This window comes from Homalodisca vitripennis, chromosome 7 (genome assembly GCF_021130785.1).
Source record: "Homalodisca vitripennis isolate AUS2020 chromosome 7, UT_GWSS_2.1, whole genome shotgun sequence".
Classification (NCBI taxonomy): Eukaryota; Metazoa; Arthropoda; class Insecta; order Hemiptera; family Cicadellidae; genus Homalodisca; species Homalodisca vitripennis.
In genome coordinates, this window is record NC_060213.1 from 18,592,315 (window position 1) to 18,607,105 (window position 14,791).

A 14,791-nucleotide genomic window follows, 5' to 3' on the forward strand; every position below is an offset into this window, starting at 1 on the left:
ATCAAGCCATTCCCACCATAGCTACTTTATGTGAATCAGCCATTCCCACCATAGCTACTTTATGTGAATCAACCATTCCCACCATAGCTACTTTATGTGAATCAACCATTCCCACCATAGCTACTTTATGTGAATCAACCATTCCCACCATAGCTACTTTATGTGAATCAGCCATTCCCACCATAGCTACTTTATGTGAATCAGCCATTCCCACCATAGCTACTTTATGTGAATCAGCCATTCCCACCATAGCTACTTTATGTGAATCAACCATTCCCACCATAGCTACTTTATGTGAATCAACCATTCCCACCATAGCTACTTTATGTGAATCAGCCATTCCCACCATAGCTACTTTATGTGAATCAACCATTCCCACCATAGCTACTTTATGTGAATCAGCCATTCCCACCATAGCTACTTTATGTGAATCAGCCATTCCCACCATAGCTACTTTATGTGAATCAACCATTCCCACCATAGCTACTTTATGTGAATCAACCATTCCCACCATAGCTACTTTATGTGAATCAGCCATTCCCACCATAGCTACTTTATGTGAATCACCCATTCCCACCATAGCTAATTTATGTGAATCAGCCATTCCCACCATAGCTACTTTATGTGAATCAACCATTCCCACCATAGCTACTTTATGTGAATCAACCATTCACACCATAGCTACTTTATGTGAATCAGCCATTCCCACCATAGCTACTTTATGTGAATCAACCATTCCCACCATAGCTACTTTATGTGAATCACCCATTCCCACCATAGCTAATTTATGTGAATCAGCCATTCCCACCATAGCTACTTTATGTGAATCAACCATTCCCACCATAGCTACTTTATGTGAATCAGCCATTCCCACAATAGCTACTTTATGTGAATCAACCATTCACACCATAGCTACTTTATGTGAATCAACCATTCCCACCATAGCTACTTTATGTGAATCAACCATTCACACCATAGCTACGTTATGTGTAAAATTCAACTCTCTGTGAACTAAGTACTGGCATCTCCATCCCTTTCCTCATCACAATTAATTTCCCTCCAAACAATAACTCCCAACCATTCAGTGCGTACTAAAACTGCTCCTCTGCTTTTGAAATCCTCAATAAACAGCAAGTGTTGAAAATGATCAGTTACTTACGATTTCAGCTGTAGTTGGCAAGTGTCAGCAGGAACATTTACACATGACTTGGTACCTGTTAAAATATGATTTTTTAATGTGCGTAACCTTTTTTATTAGATTTGATTTTTAAACCCTCTGTTAGCTACTTTTAAACAGATCAATGTTAAATCATGTTGAGCAAAGATTAAGTGCCAAAGTACTCACATCTCATGATTTGTTCTTTACTGGTCACATGAGGAATGTGGGGTAAATTAAAAAATAACATAATGAATTTTTAAATTAAAAAGGTCACAAGCTACTATAGTGACTCACACTGTGAAAGTGTTAATACTTTTAGCTACTCTAAAGAATATAAAATCATACAAGCAAAATTTGTTATAGATAATGACGTTCCCAAACCCGAGAAATCTGAGGAGACCCCTGAAGATAGACAGACCAAACCGATATTGCCCAGTCCAGACAAAGTTGTGGCTCCTGTGAAAATAGACCAGCCATCTCAAGTGATACAGCAGAACCAGAATATTCAACATCACATGATTCAACATCAACATATGGTTCAACATCATCCGATGCAGCAACATCAGAACGTGCATCAGCAACCTCCCATGCGACATCCGATGTTCCCACCCCAGCCAATGCCTCCACCCATGCCCATGCCATTCCCTCCACAGTTCAATCCTATGCACTGTGGTATGATGTTACCTCCTCCGATGGCACCTTCGTCCATACCGCCCCCAGCACCATTAAATCCCGGCTCGATACCGTCTCCCTCACCCCTCCAAACTTGTTCGATCCCTTCCCCTTCACCGCTCCAGCCTTACGCTATTCCCCCTCCTTCTCCTCTCATTCCTCATTCGATCCCTCCTCCATCCCCGATGGTCCCTCATTCTATCCCTCCACCGTCCCCTCTCACCCCTCATTCAATCCCTCCCCCTCTGCCCTTGAGGCCGCAGAGCATCCCTCCTCCCTTGCAGCGGCCCCCAATGTTCCTCAGCATGGTGCCTCCTCCCCCACCTCCACCACCGGAAGAAGAGAAAACTAAAGTTTTGTCAACTGAGAAAAATTGTGTGACACCCAAAACTGATATTAAGCCAAAAATGAATATTAAAGATAATGTAAAAGATTTGTTTAAGAATGATGATTATTCATCGTCGGAAGATGAGGAGGATAGAAGAGAAAACATGTACGGTCCTAATTTAAAGCGATCACATTCAGATTCGGATTCAGAACGTGAACGTAAATCTCCATATTCATATTCTGATAAAGATTCGGATGTAGAATCGGATCCTAAGATGGATTCGGTCTCAGAACTGGAGTCAGATCTAGGACAAGAATCTGAACCTGTGTCGACAGCAGAGACAGAAACTAGCTCGAGGTTTCAACCTTACACGTCGGTGGTCATTGAAGACACGCAGACCCAGTTCCCATCGGATACCAAGGATTCTTCCAATACTGGAGAAACAGGTGAGTTTAGACTAAGATAATATATGACTTGTTCTCTTAGAAATAAAAAAAGCCTTTTTAACGTTTCAAAAATGTAATTTAGTTTCAACGTAAATGTTTTGGCAACAAATTTTAATAACACGTACATGTAACATTAGTTGTTCAAATGTAGTAATATAACATTAACGCACAATATAATGTTCTTAAGGGTCTAGTCATAATATTGAAAAAACAGCAAATTTTTATAAATATTTTTTATTAATAACTAGAGTCCCCAAGTGGCACAGTATATTATTGTACTATGCAATAGTATCAGCTTGTACAAGAACTTGTTAATATCAGAATCTATGCCAACCTTAATGAAATTTCCTCTATACTAGAACATCAGATGAATTGAATAAAAGGTAGTTCTTGATTAGTTTAGATTGTATTACAGGGCCATCTCTAAATTAATGCCCCAGAGAGAGATGACGGCAACATTACGGAGGAGGGTAGGGCAAAGTCTAGCAGTTGCCTCTTTCAATTGGTAGTTTTGCGTTTATCAATCAAAACTATACGACATAAAAAAGTTCACCGTTTTTGGTATCTCAACGATCAAGGAGAATTTTTTAAAATATTATCCCTGTTGTTATAAGTATAAAGAGGGAGACTTCACTACATCTAATGGGGATATTCAAATAAATCCAGCACAAGGTCTTGGTGTTTTTAAATATTTCTCATTTCCTGCAAATTCAGTTTAAAAACTCGTTAGTAGCAGAAAACACAACTACACGAATTACTTTTTTTCCATACCAGTTTTGAGAACAGAAATTTTTACCTTTGTTTTGCAAAACGTTTTACATAATATAAATCAGAGAACATATTTCACAAAATAAATACTTAATCATTGTTTTAAACCCAGCTATTGTCCACAGATGTGATTCTAGGTGGAAGAAGGTTTTACATTTATATAGATTATACTTCAGATTCTAGGTAATTTTGATGTGAGATAAATTTCATAATTGGGGATCAAATTTTAGTTATTAGGGTTTACTTTTATACACCTTTCCTAATAAATATAATTGTTAATCTCATACAGCAAACATTTGTCAAGCAACTTTCCCTTTGTACATATTGTTATGTATTGAATACAGAACTCTCTCCCAAAGAAATTGTATTACTTCAATTTACCAAAAACAATTTGTAACATTTCGCAGTTGTTTTTAAATTTGCTGTGTTGAAATTGTTGAGTTGAAAAGGAGATTCTTCAGAGTTGTTGGCTAACTGTTAATCTGGAATATTCTATTTATTTTTGAGTTTTCACAATTTATTTATACTAAAGAATGTTTATCTCGTATAATTTGAGATGTTGTCTTTTTTAGACAGAGTGCATGATGAAGTGCTGATCGGTCTCTAGATGTGAATTATAAAATTATGGACACAATAGTTGGTAGACCTGATTAAAAGCGCGGGAGTGTTCTGTGCCTAGGCTTGTGTGTGTGTATAGCGGCTAGACACTGATTTGAGTTGTTTAGCTCCCCCAGATCTGTCCAGCGAAAGTGACTCAATCCCTGGACTCCAGAAGGGGACTGGACTCACTCCAGCCATCGGTGATTTAGACCATTGGTGAGTAGATTTATTCCGTAAAACGTAGTAGTCGACATTGCAAAATTGGTAATAATCTTGTTTAAGAACACAGGGAAAACTAATTACTAACCCTAAGTTAGATACGGTATTCAAAATTGACTATCAGGCGTTTAAGAATCAAAAGTATAGAACACAGCCATTTCTCTGTTACCACAAGAATTTGTGCATGATCACATTTCTCAAGACCAGCTTCACTAGGAATTATAATACTCCACAAATTCTAATACTTAAGGTTTGTGCATTATTGTTCTCTAAAAATAGTGTTTTATATTTTCCCAACGTTTGTTTAATAAAGTATCAAATATTTGTTTAACTAGATGTATTATATTCTTAATTGCACCTTGTACTAAAAGAAATAAGTAAATTAAATTGGAAATTCTTTAAATTTACTTATGAAAACATTATAAAATATGTAGTAATTCTTCAGAAAGTACTGACATAACATATAATAGTATAACTGAGAATCTGAGTGTTTGATTGATATACATTTGTTGAATACTTGTATGCCTAATATGCCAGGACACAACATCCTGTGCACTAATCAGCATACCCTTATATGCCAGGACACACAGTCCCGTGCGCTAATCAGCATACCCTAATATGCCAGTACACACAGTACTGTGTGCTAATCAGTATACCCTAATATGCCAGTACACACAGTACCGTGTGCTAATCAGTATACCCTAATATGCCAGTACACACAGTACCGTGTGCTAATCAGTATACCCTAATATGCCAGTACACACAGTACCGTGTGCTAATCAGCATACCCTAATATGCCAGTACACACAGTACCGTGTGCTAATCAGCATACCCTAATATGACAGTACACACAGTACCGTGTGCTAATCAGCATACCCTAATATGACAGTACACACAGTACCGTGTGCTAATCAGCATACCCTAATATGCCAGTACACACAGTACCGTGCGCTAATCAGCATACCCTAATATGCCAGTACACACAGTACCGTGCGCTAATCAGCATACCCTAATATGCCAGTACACACAGTACCGTGCGCTAATCAGCATACCCTAATATGCCAGTACACACAGTACCGTGCGCTAATCAGCATACCCTAATATGCCAGTACACAAAGTACCGTGCGCTAATCAGTATACCCTAATATGCCAGTACACAAAGTACCGTGCGCTAATCAGTATACCCTAATATGCCAGTACACAAAGTACCGTGCGCTAATCAGTATACCCTAATATGCCAGTACACACAGTACCGTGTGCTAATCAGTATACCCTAATATGCCAGTACACACAGTACCGTGTGCTAATCAGTATACCCTAATATGCCAGTACACACAGTACCGTGTGCTAATCAGCATACCCTAATATGCCAGTACACACAGTACCGTGCGCTAATCAGTATACCCTAATATGCCAGTACACACAGTACCGTGCGCTAATCAGTATACCCTAATATGCCAGTACACACAGTACCGTGTGCTAATCAGCATACCCTAATATGCCAGTACACACAGTACCGTGTGCTAATCAGTATACCCTAATATGCCAGTACACACAGTACCGTGCGCTAATCAGCATACCCTAATATGCCAGTACACACAGTACCGTGCGCTAATCAGCATACCCTAATATGCCAGTACACACAGTACCGTGCGCTAATCAGCATACCCTAATATGCCAGTACACACAGTACCGTGCGCTAATCAGCATACCCTAATATGCCAGTACACACATTACCGTGCGCTAATCAGCATACCCTAATATGCCAGTACACACAGTACCGTGCGCTAATCAGCATACCCTAATATGCCAGTACACACAGTACCGTGCGCTAATCAGTATACCCTAATATGCCAGTACACACAGTACCGTGCGCTAATCAGCATACCCTAATATGCCAGTACACACAGTACCGTGCGCTAATCAGCATACCCTAATATGCCAGTACACACAGTACCGTGCGCTAATCAGTATACCCTAATATGCCAGTACACACATTACCGTGCGCTAATCAGTATACCCTAATATGCCAGTACACACATTACCGTGCGCTAATCAGCATACCCTAATATGCCAGTACACACAGTACCGTGCGCTAATCAGTATACCCTAATATGCCAGTACACACAGTACCGTGCGCTAATCAGCATACCCTAATATGCCAGTACACACAGTACCGTGCGCTAATCAGCATACCCTAATATGCCAGTACACACAGTACCGTGTGCTAATCAGTATACCCTAATATGCCAGTACACACAGTACCGTGCGCTAATCAGCATACCCTAATATGCCAGTACACACAGTCCCGTGCGCTAATCAGCATACCCTAATATGCCAGTACACACAGTACCGTGCGCTAATCAGCATACCCTAATATGCCAGTACACACAGTACCGTGCGCTTATCAGTATACCCTAATATGCCAGTACACACAGTACCGTGCGCTTATCAGTATACCCTAATATGCCAGTACACACAGTACCGTGTGCTAATCAGTATACCCTAATATGCCAGTACACACAGTACCGTGTGCTAATCAGCATACTCTAGTACAGACACTGCCAGTGCGCGATTTAGCTACTTATTACTATTGGGACAAACGCTATCCTAATTGACCCGAATGGGTTATAATTTCTGTGGGGAAAACTAGTATTCTAATACTCTCCTTCTTCTTTCACTAACAAAATAATTTTGTGTACCTTATTTTGAGATGTTTAGTCTTCCCCCTAATAGTATGTGGATTGGACAAGTGAAAAACTGGGAACTGGGAACAGGGAAAAACTGTTTATTTGGATTCCATGTAATTGGTTTAAGTGGGAAACATCAAACAAGTTGTTGGCTTGTATGTTGAGGTAGGTGATTGGATTGTATTTATTGAGTAATCTTAAACAATTGTTTTCGTAGAAAATGTTAACTCAGCTTTATTAATGTATAGAAAGTTGTTGACGAATTAGTAATTCTGCAACGTATTGCGTACAGTAACATTAATTATAATTAATATAGCGTCTATGTAGAGGTTGTATGGTTAAATCTTAGTTATGTTTATAGGAAGTAAATTTATTTACTTACACTGTTTTCTTATAACATTTGGAATCATAGTTCCTTTGGTTCTAAATTCAATTAATTAATAATTTTGTTAGCCCCACAACTTTAATTTGTAGATGTATTTTTTTAATTGAGTTACTCTGAAACAATTTATGAATTAAATATTTTTTATTTAAAATGTAAGTTGTATATTTTTCAGTTTGGTGTTTGTATAGGAGAAGTGTGCAACAGAAAAGTTTTACAGCACAAGTGGGCGTAGGCAAAGCGATTTAAAATTGTAGTTGTTTTAGGCAAGGAGAAGTGAAGAAAGAAATTGAAGATAGTTTCTACGAGAGATTTGAAATGAAAAATGGATCCCACATTAAAGAGGAGGAAACGGATGACAAGAGTGCAGATATAGTCCTAAAAGACGAAGCCAAGCCTCTTTTGGAAGAAGAAATTAAAAAAGAATTCATTGTGAAGCAAGATATTTTTGCTGAAACGCCAGGTAGGTTGTATAATAAACTTTGTTAAATTATTATGCAGTAGACCATCGACTATCACACTTAGTGCAATAAAAATGAACAAGTCACCACATCTCGATATTTCTACTGTCCTAGTTCCGAGTAATCTCTTGTGCAGTTCAATGTGTACAGTATTAGTTATAGTTTTTTGTTAATTTTCTTGTGAGTGTAATGCTGTGCAATTTGTACAATTAATGTGAATGTTTAGGTTAGCTCCAAGTTCACCTTCCTGGAATCTGACGTCACAGATTTGGCTCCTGAAATCTGGAGTCATGTTCGTCTGAAGAGATCCAAAATAGTTGGCGATGAAAAAGATCTAAATGAATCGTTTCAATATCAGAGCCACCTAGACTATAATTTGTGAACTTGATGAGACAATGAGAATACCTCTTCACCTAGATTACACTATATACTGTAATCTAGGTGTCTCTCTCTCTTATGATGAAACAATTTAATGAGTTTCATTTCGATCTTCTTAATCGCCGACTTCTTTTAAATCTCTTCAGACGAATACGGCTCCAGATTCCAGAAGTCAAGTCTGTGACAACGTCAGATTCCAGACGCTGCACCAAGAGGAAGGTGAACCAGAGCTAAACTCGACATTCACATTGAATCAACTCTTCCCACCATAACTACGTTATGTGTATGTAAATTAAATTACACAATAAGCTGAGTAAAACATAACTAAATTTTGTAGTAACTCTGCAAATCTTGTGACGATGAAAGTAATACACACAAGTTATCAAGATAAGGCCTCCTGTAACCTAAATGAGTTATTTTTGTAGAACAACACATCTTTATGCACTGTATTTTTTAATATATGGCAGTTCAAATTTATCAGAACTCAGCGAATGTATTTATTGAAAGAACAGAATTAAATTTTTCAATTCGATTCCGTCTGTATTATCACAACTGCACTGAATTTCACTGTTGTATTGACAGAAATAATGAAATTAAGCAGCAAGTGTGATAATGATTTTGGGTTCTGTAGAATTAGGAGAGTATAATAAAAAAATTTAGCGAAATTAAAATTAAAATAGCCTTAATACAGTTCTTGTGGAGTCTTAGTGGGATATATTACATTATTCAATAGGTTTAAATAACTCGGAATTTTATCTCTATCCTGTTTATTCTCTTTAAATCAATGATGAGTGATTTTGTTTTAGAGACAGGCTTCAAGACCGATGAGCCCGTACCGAAGAAGAAGCGAAGGAGCAGGTGGGCCGCAAATGATGAGAAAGTGGATATGCCGCCCACGATGCCTCTAGTGCCACCACCTCCACCACCCGGTTTACCTCCCGGTATAAGACCACCTGGCGTCGGTCCGGTCGGTATGGTGGTGCCGTCAGCTTTGGGCGTGGTCAACACTATTGTACCACCCATGAACCCTACAGTGCCATCCGTGAATGTCCCTGGTAAGTATTCAGAGATAGAATTGACATATCTATTTGTGTGTGGTTTGTTTGTAAAAGAAAGACTTGGCTACAGTAGGGACCACCAGAGAGTGCAGTTGAGGGAGGAGCCTGTTTGGCGCATGGTAACGATGGCTGAGCTACATTGCCAAATTATTCTCCGCTGTAACCGCAGCGCGCTGTGCCGGGGGGGGGGCAGCGATTTTTTGTGGTAACGTCGCGTAGGCCTGCCCATTTTATTGGTCCCCACCTCTTTTGTTTCCCCTACTGCAATGCTAACTTGTGGTTGCCAGTAAACAAGGACATATAATAACTGTATCATTGGTAATGACTTCAGTCGTACTGTGTGGAGGTGGAGATTGATGGAATGAAATTGTGACGTTCCTAATCGTAGTAGTGCTAACTGTTGCACTTGTTCCTATTAAGTAAATTGTTTTCTTTTAAAGGAGAATTTGAATTAGCTGGATGAGAGAAGTAAGGGAATTTTTTGTAGAAATCAGTACTGAAAGTAGCAATAATATCTTGGACTTCTTCTTCTCCTTCTTCTATGGGGCAGCCTATTTCCATCCACTTAACCCTTCAATGTGGGTATTTCCTGGAGCCCACCAACTGCCTGCTGTGGTAGTTTTATGTGCTAATGATCATAGATTGCTATATTTTAGTTATAATTACATTTTGTACCTCTTGTAAATATTGTAACAAATTTTATTTTATTAATTTATCTTACTTCTAATAAAAACAGTTGTTTAGGTTACAATATTAATTAATATTGAATATTATTCATATCAAGATGAAAAATTACCAGTCAAAAATTTGATTTGGTGTGATAGTTCTTGAAGCAGGTTTCCACACACATTGCAGCCTGGCAATCAGGCCACCAAAATCTTGTTTCTTTCCTTTTTCCTTGTTTGGAACATACCACACAAACTCTGTTTTGCTTGGATTTCTTTTCTGTAGGTGGTATATTTTTGATGAAATGCCTCTCAACTAGGCGTTTTGGTTTAGGCTCAATTGAAGGGCGCTCATAGACTGGCCTCTTGACTTCTGAGCCATACTTTTCAATAAGACCCATGATTCGTTCTAGTCTTACAGAAATATTTAGAAAAAATTTAGGTCCTGGTTGCCCAGTAAAAACTTCTCTTTCAGGAATGTAACCCTCCATGGTTTCCCAAATCATTGAGGGACCTTTTTTTGATTTTTTTAGGCCTAGGAGGCAAGATTTCATTTTCAGGTGTACTTTCCAGCAACATTTGATCATCATTTAAATTATCTTCAATACAATCTAACTGTGTATAATCCAAATCTTCCACACCAGGGCTAAAGTCTATCTCACTGCCACAGTCTGACTGTTGGTCATTTAGCCAGTCGGCTATTTGGTCACTGCCATTTGACAATGTGATATCTTTACGTTTTATAAACAATAAAGAAATGTCTAAAAGTTAGAACTTATAAAACCACTTACCCTAAATTGTTCAAATTATCCATAAAAATAACTAACTTTCACAGATAGGCGTAGGCCTACATCACTCACAAACACACATTCAGTAAATTACTACCATTATTATTTGCACTTACTGAAAAATGTAATAGTATTATTTATGCTCAAAATAATAACCACTACGTCTAGTACCAACTATAAACTTAATATAAAACAATTAATATTATACAAGATCTAATAAAACACAGTGTAAACACAAGCCGGTCAGCAATAAACAACAACAGACACGATGTATTGGAATATCACAAGACAGCTGACTGAGTCATCTGTTTGGTTTAGGTTTAGAACAGCTGAATAAAAAAAAATATATTCTGTGAATACGAAAATCAAGAATGGAATGTCCTCTTTCTAACGATATAAAACATCGCTTGAAGTAGTTCAAACTGTCGCTGCTAGATCGCTTAGGCGTACGGTCTGCACGAAAACGTGGCGTTCACGTGAAACCACCGCAACGGGCTTCGTTAGTCAGCTGTGAATGTCACGTGGAACCACGTTGAAGGGTTAAGGCTCAAGGACCTTTTGTGCAATCCAGAAGCACACCATGAAGCCTACCAGTCTACGGTTTCAGCAGTTTTACAAATCGGCAAAAACAATCTATCAGGTCCTCCTGGGGAAATTCACCACCCTTGTCCAAACGTGCAAGTGTTTAGCAGTTTCCTCCTGTTCATCACACATTCTACAGAACATATCCTCCCAAAGGATGCCGACTCTGTGAAGATGCCTCAGGTGACCATGTCCCGTGATCAGGCCTATAACCTGAGAAGACATTGATCTACTTAGTGAGACGCCACTCTGGAGGAAGGCGACTGTAGTACCATTCTGCTCATTCTCATGCCCGGATACAGCCTCCACCTTCTCTCATGTTCAGCACGATCCCATCTCGAGACAGCCCCAAAGGATTTACACCTATTAATGCCAAATGCCACGGTATGGTTATGGTCTCATATTGGATACTGAGCACAGGTTGGCCAGGACATCAGCTCTTTCATTCCCACGGATCCCCTCATAACCAGGAACCCAACAAACAGTCACATTGTTGATTGTGGCAAGGGAAGAAACGACTTGATAGCAATCCCAGACAAGTTTGGATTTGAACACACAAGAGTCCAGTGCCATCAGTGCTGACATATCTTGGTCTCTTTTGCGAGGTTTAAATTACACACCAAAGCCTTCAACTCTCAATGATTTCTATAATCATTTGAACAAGACTCACTTCTGCATTTGTTGTTCACATTCCTTGTCTGAAACTAAATTAGCCACTGCAATTTTCTATGTTTTGCCGAACACTGTATGTAAGTTGTTTTATGCAATTGTGAGTTTTTTTGTTAAAATTAACTATTTCAAAACAACAAATTGTATCCTGTGTGATAAATAAGATTGAAATAATCAAATGTGTAATGCCTGACATTTAGAGTTTGAAGTTTTTCAAGTAATAGGTTGTACTTTAAGTAAGGAATCTAAGGGTTTGAGAACCACAAATATTCTTAACTATCTTTTCATGTCATATTCAGCATCACGCATCTTGGAATTGATAAGAGAATGAATAATAGTAGTGATGTGTACCATGCCTCCAGATCAACTTTGTACAATCAGCTGACTTAGCAGTCTGACTTTACCATTTGAGAGTAAAAATGAAGGTTGTTTGGATACAAATTCCCATGAATATTCTGTTGCAGTAGATATTTTGTGAGTTTTTAAAGAACAGAATTTTTTATTTAAAACAGAAAAAGGTACTCAAAATTTTGAACTCCTCATTGGCTCAAGCTTGTGACAAGCCTCTCTCTGTGTCTTGGAAGAGTGATCATTTAGAAGAGCAACAGTTATGTGCAGGTCTTTTTTTGTGAAAATGGCAGAAAGTTCAGTAATTTACAGACAGCTTGTAGTGTTGGCTCTCTGTTTATCGTGGTTGGAGGTTGCGGTTTTGGTCATTGAAACAAGTGCGTCAGCGGATTCATTCGAAATGTTACACTTCAGTTGGTCTCCTCATCTAATGACCTCAAAAGACCTATTTGAATCATCTGATCAAATAGTCTAGGTCGAGGATGTAGATATTGGAGTCTCCCCAACACAATGAAGCATTTTATTAGCAAAACAATTCACTCTACATGGCCTTGCTAAATTTGCTTTTATTCTCATTGGTAGGACATATGAGTCTTCTGTTATTAATCTATTGCAATCATCCTGAACAAAACAATATAAAGTTTAAGGGAGGGAAATTGACAAATAACGACATTCTTAAAACATTAAAAATATTTTCTTACAAAATATTAAAAAGTTATGGTTAGGTGTATTTATAATATATGTACTTAATTCCCAGATTGCAGTAATGGCTGTAGGCATTAGTGATCAGATTGTAAAATTTTTTATCTTATACTGGTAGGTAGTCTACTGTTTTGAGAGATGATTTTTGTTTATCGCTTTTAGTGCAGGACACCCTGCGCTGATGGTAGGAGGTACTCGTATCAGCCCTATATGAAATCTTATTCTCTGAATGTATTAACAAACAATACGATGTTCTTTTGAACCAGATCACCTATGAATTTACTATTATTGTTAGTTTACACATCCAATGCACCACCTAATGGCTGACGTTAGTAATGAACAATACATGGCCAATACTTTAGCAAGGCATTTGATAAGATCAACCATCGTCATCTTCTTGCGAAGCTACAGGGCTACGGGTTTTCTGGCACAATGTTGCAATGGTTCAGCAGCTATCTTACCGATCGTCAACTTGCCATGCGCCTTGGTTCTGGCGTCTCAACTAGCTTTACTGCAAGTTCTGGTGTTCCACAGGGGTCTCACCTTGGACCATTCTTGTTTTCAATCTTAATCAATGATATTAAGCATGCCATCAAGGTTCCCTTTCTTCTCTTTGTGGACGACATCAAGCTGTCCGTGGAGGTTGCATCTCAGAATGATTGCCAGTCTCTGCAGGATGCTCTTGACGATTTTTTTGACTGGTGTTGTGTGAATGATATGACTGTGAATCTTTCCAAGACCAAGTTGATAACGTTCAATAGGAAATTAAATCCAGTGGTAGCCGACTATTTTCTCGATGGCGACCGGGTGGAGAGATGCAATACCATCAAGGACCTTGGTGTTCTTATTGACTCTTCTTTTGAGTTTGGTCCCCACATCAGTCAAATCTGCGCCAGGGCCTCTCGTATGCTTGGTTTGGTCCTCCGTTCTTCAAAACATGGCGAATACCCATGCCTCTACGATTCTCTACAAGTCCCTTGTCCGCCAGTTACTTGAGTATGCCTCTGTAGTTTGGTCTCCATATCAGCTCTGCCAGATTCATCATCTCCAGTCGGTGCAAAGAAGTTTCATCAGGTTCCTGGGATGTCGTGCGGGATTTGACTTTCGTGAAGTTCCAGTCAATGAGGTGTCAGCTGCTTATGGTCTTCTGAGTCTTGATCGCAGGAGGAAGGTGGCTGATTGTATCTTCCTTTCCAAGCTCCTCAATAACCAAGTCAGCAGCCCTTTCTTACTGGAGTCAATCAACTTCCGCGTTCCTGCCAGATCCACCAGACATCAGCGCCTCTTCGAGCCTGACCATGCTGGGACCAACTATCTTCGATTTAGTCCCATACCTAGACTCATGCGTTTCGGGAACGACATTGGCTCTTCAGTCGACCTCTTTGTTGCAGCCCTGGGTGCGGTTCGGCGTGCTGCTGCTGATGAAAGCCTGATCAGTGTTGCCTCATCCTCCAATGTGCTACGTTTATAATTTAGTTTGTTGTTAGCTTGTCTGTTAGCTTGTCATTTAGTTTACGTTGTTATTGTCATACATATTTATTCCTTGTTATCTTTGTCTATTGTTATATCGTTACATTGTTATTTTTTTATATATATATTTATTTTTCTGTTAATATTTACATATTTTATTACAGTTATTTGCTTGTTTTCTCTGCTTATTTTTATACTGTTAACTTATTGTTATTTTTTCTAAAGTTATTTTTCTAATGATTTTACATTTAAATATTCTTGTTTTTGCTTGCATAGTATAGTAGTTGTTGCTTGCTGTCTTTGCATGAACTCCATTATTATATAATAGTTGTCTCACATAATTTATTCATAATTTAATTATTAATACTTATTTTTAATCTTGTTACACTTGTTGGCCATCTTTATT

The 14,791-nt window shown here is 38.5% G+C and overlaps 1 protein-coding gene across 2 annotated transcripts in view; it reads left to right on the forward strand.

Moving 5' to 3' along the window:
- Window positions 1-14,791, forward strand: part of LOC124366946 (bromodomain-containing protein 4) — a 33,947-nt gene that overhangs the window by 13,932 nt on the left and 5,224 nt on the right. The window contains exons 4-7 of one of the 2 annotated variants that reach the window (XM_046823564.1): window positions 1,523-2,605; window positions 4,099-4,189; window positions 7,522-7,727; window positions 8,910-9,158. In XM_046823564.1, the coding sequence (XP_046679520.1) occupies window positions 1,523-2,605; window positions 4,099-4,189; window positions 7,522-7,727; window positions 8,910-9,158 (1,629 nt within the window). The remainder of the gene's footprint in view (window positions 1-1,522; window positions 2,606-4,098; window positions 4,190-7,521; window positions 7,728-8,909; window positions 9,159-14,791) is intronic. The other variant, XM_046823565.1, reaches the window with a different exon arrangement.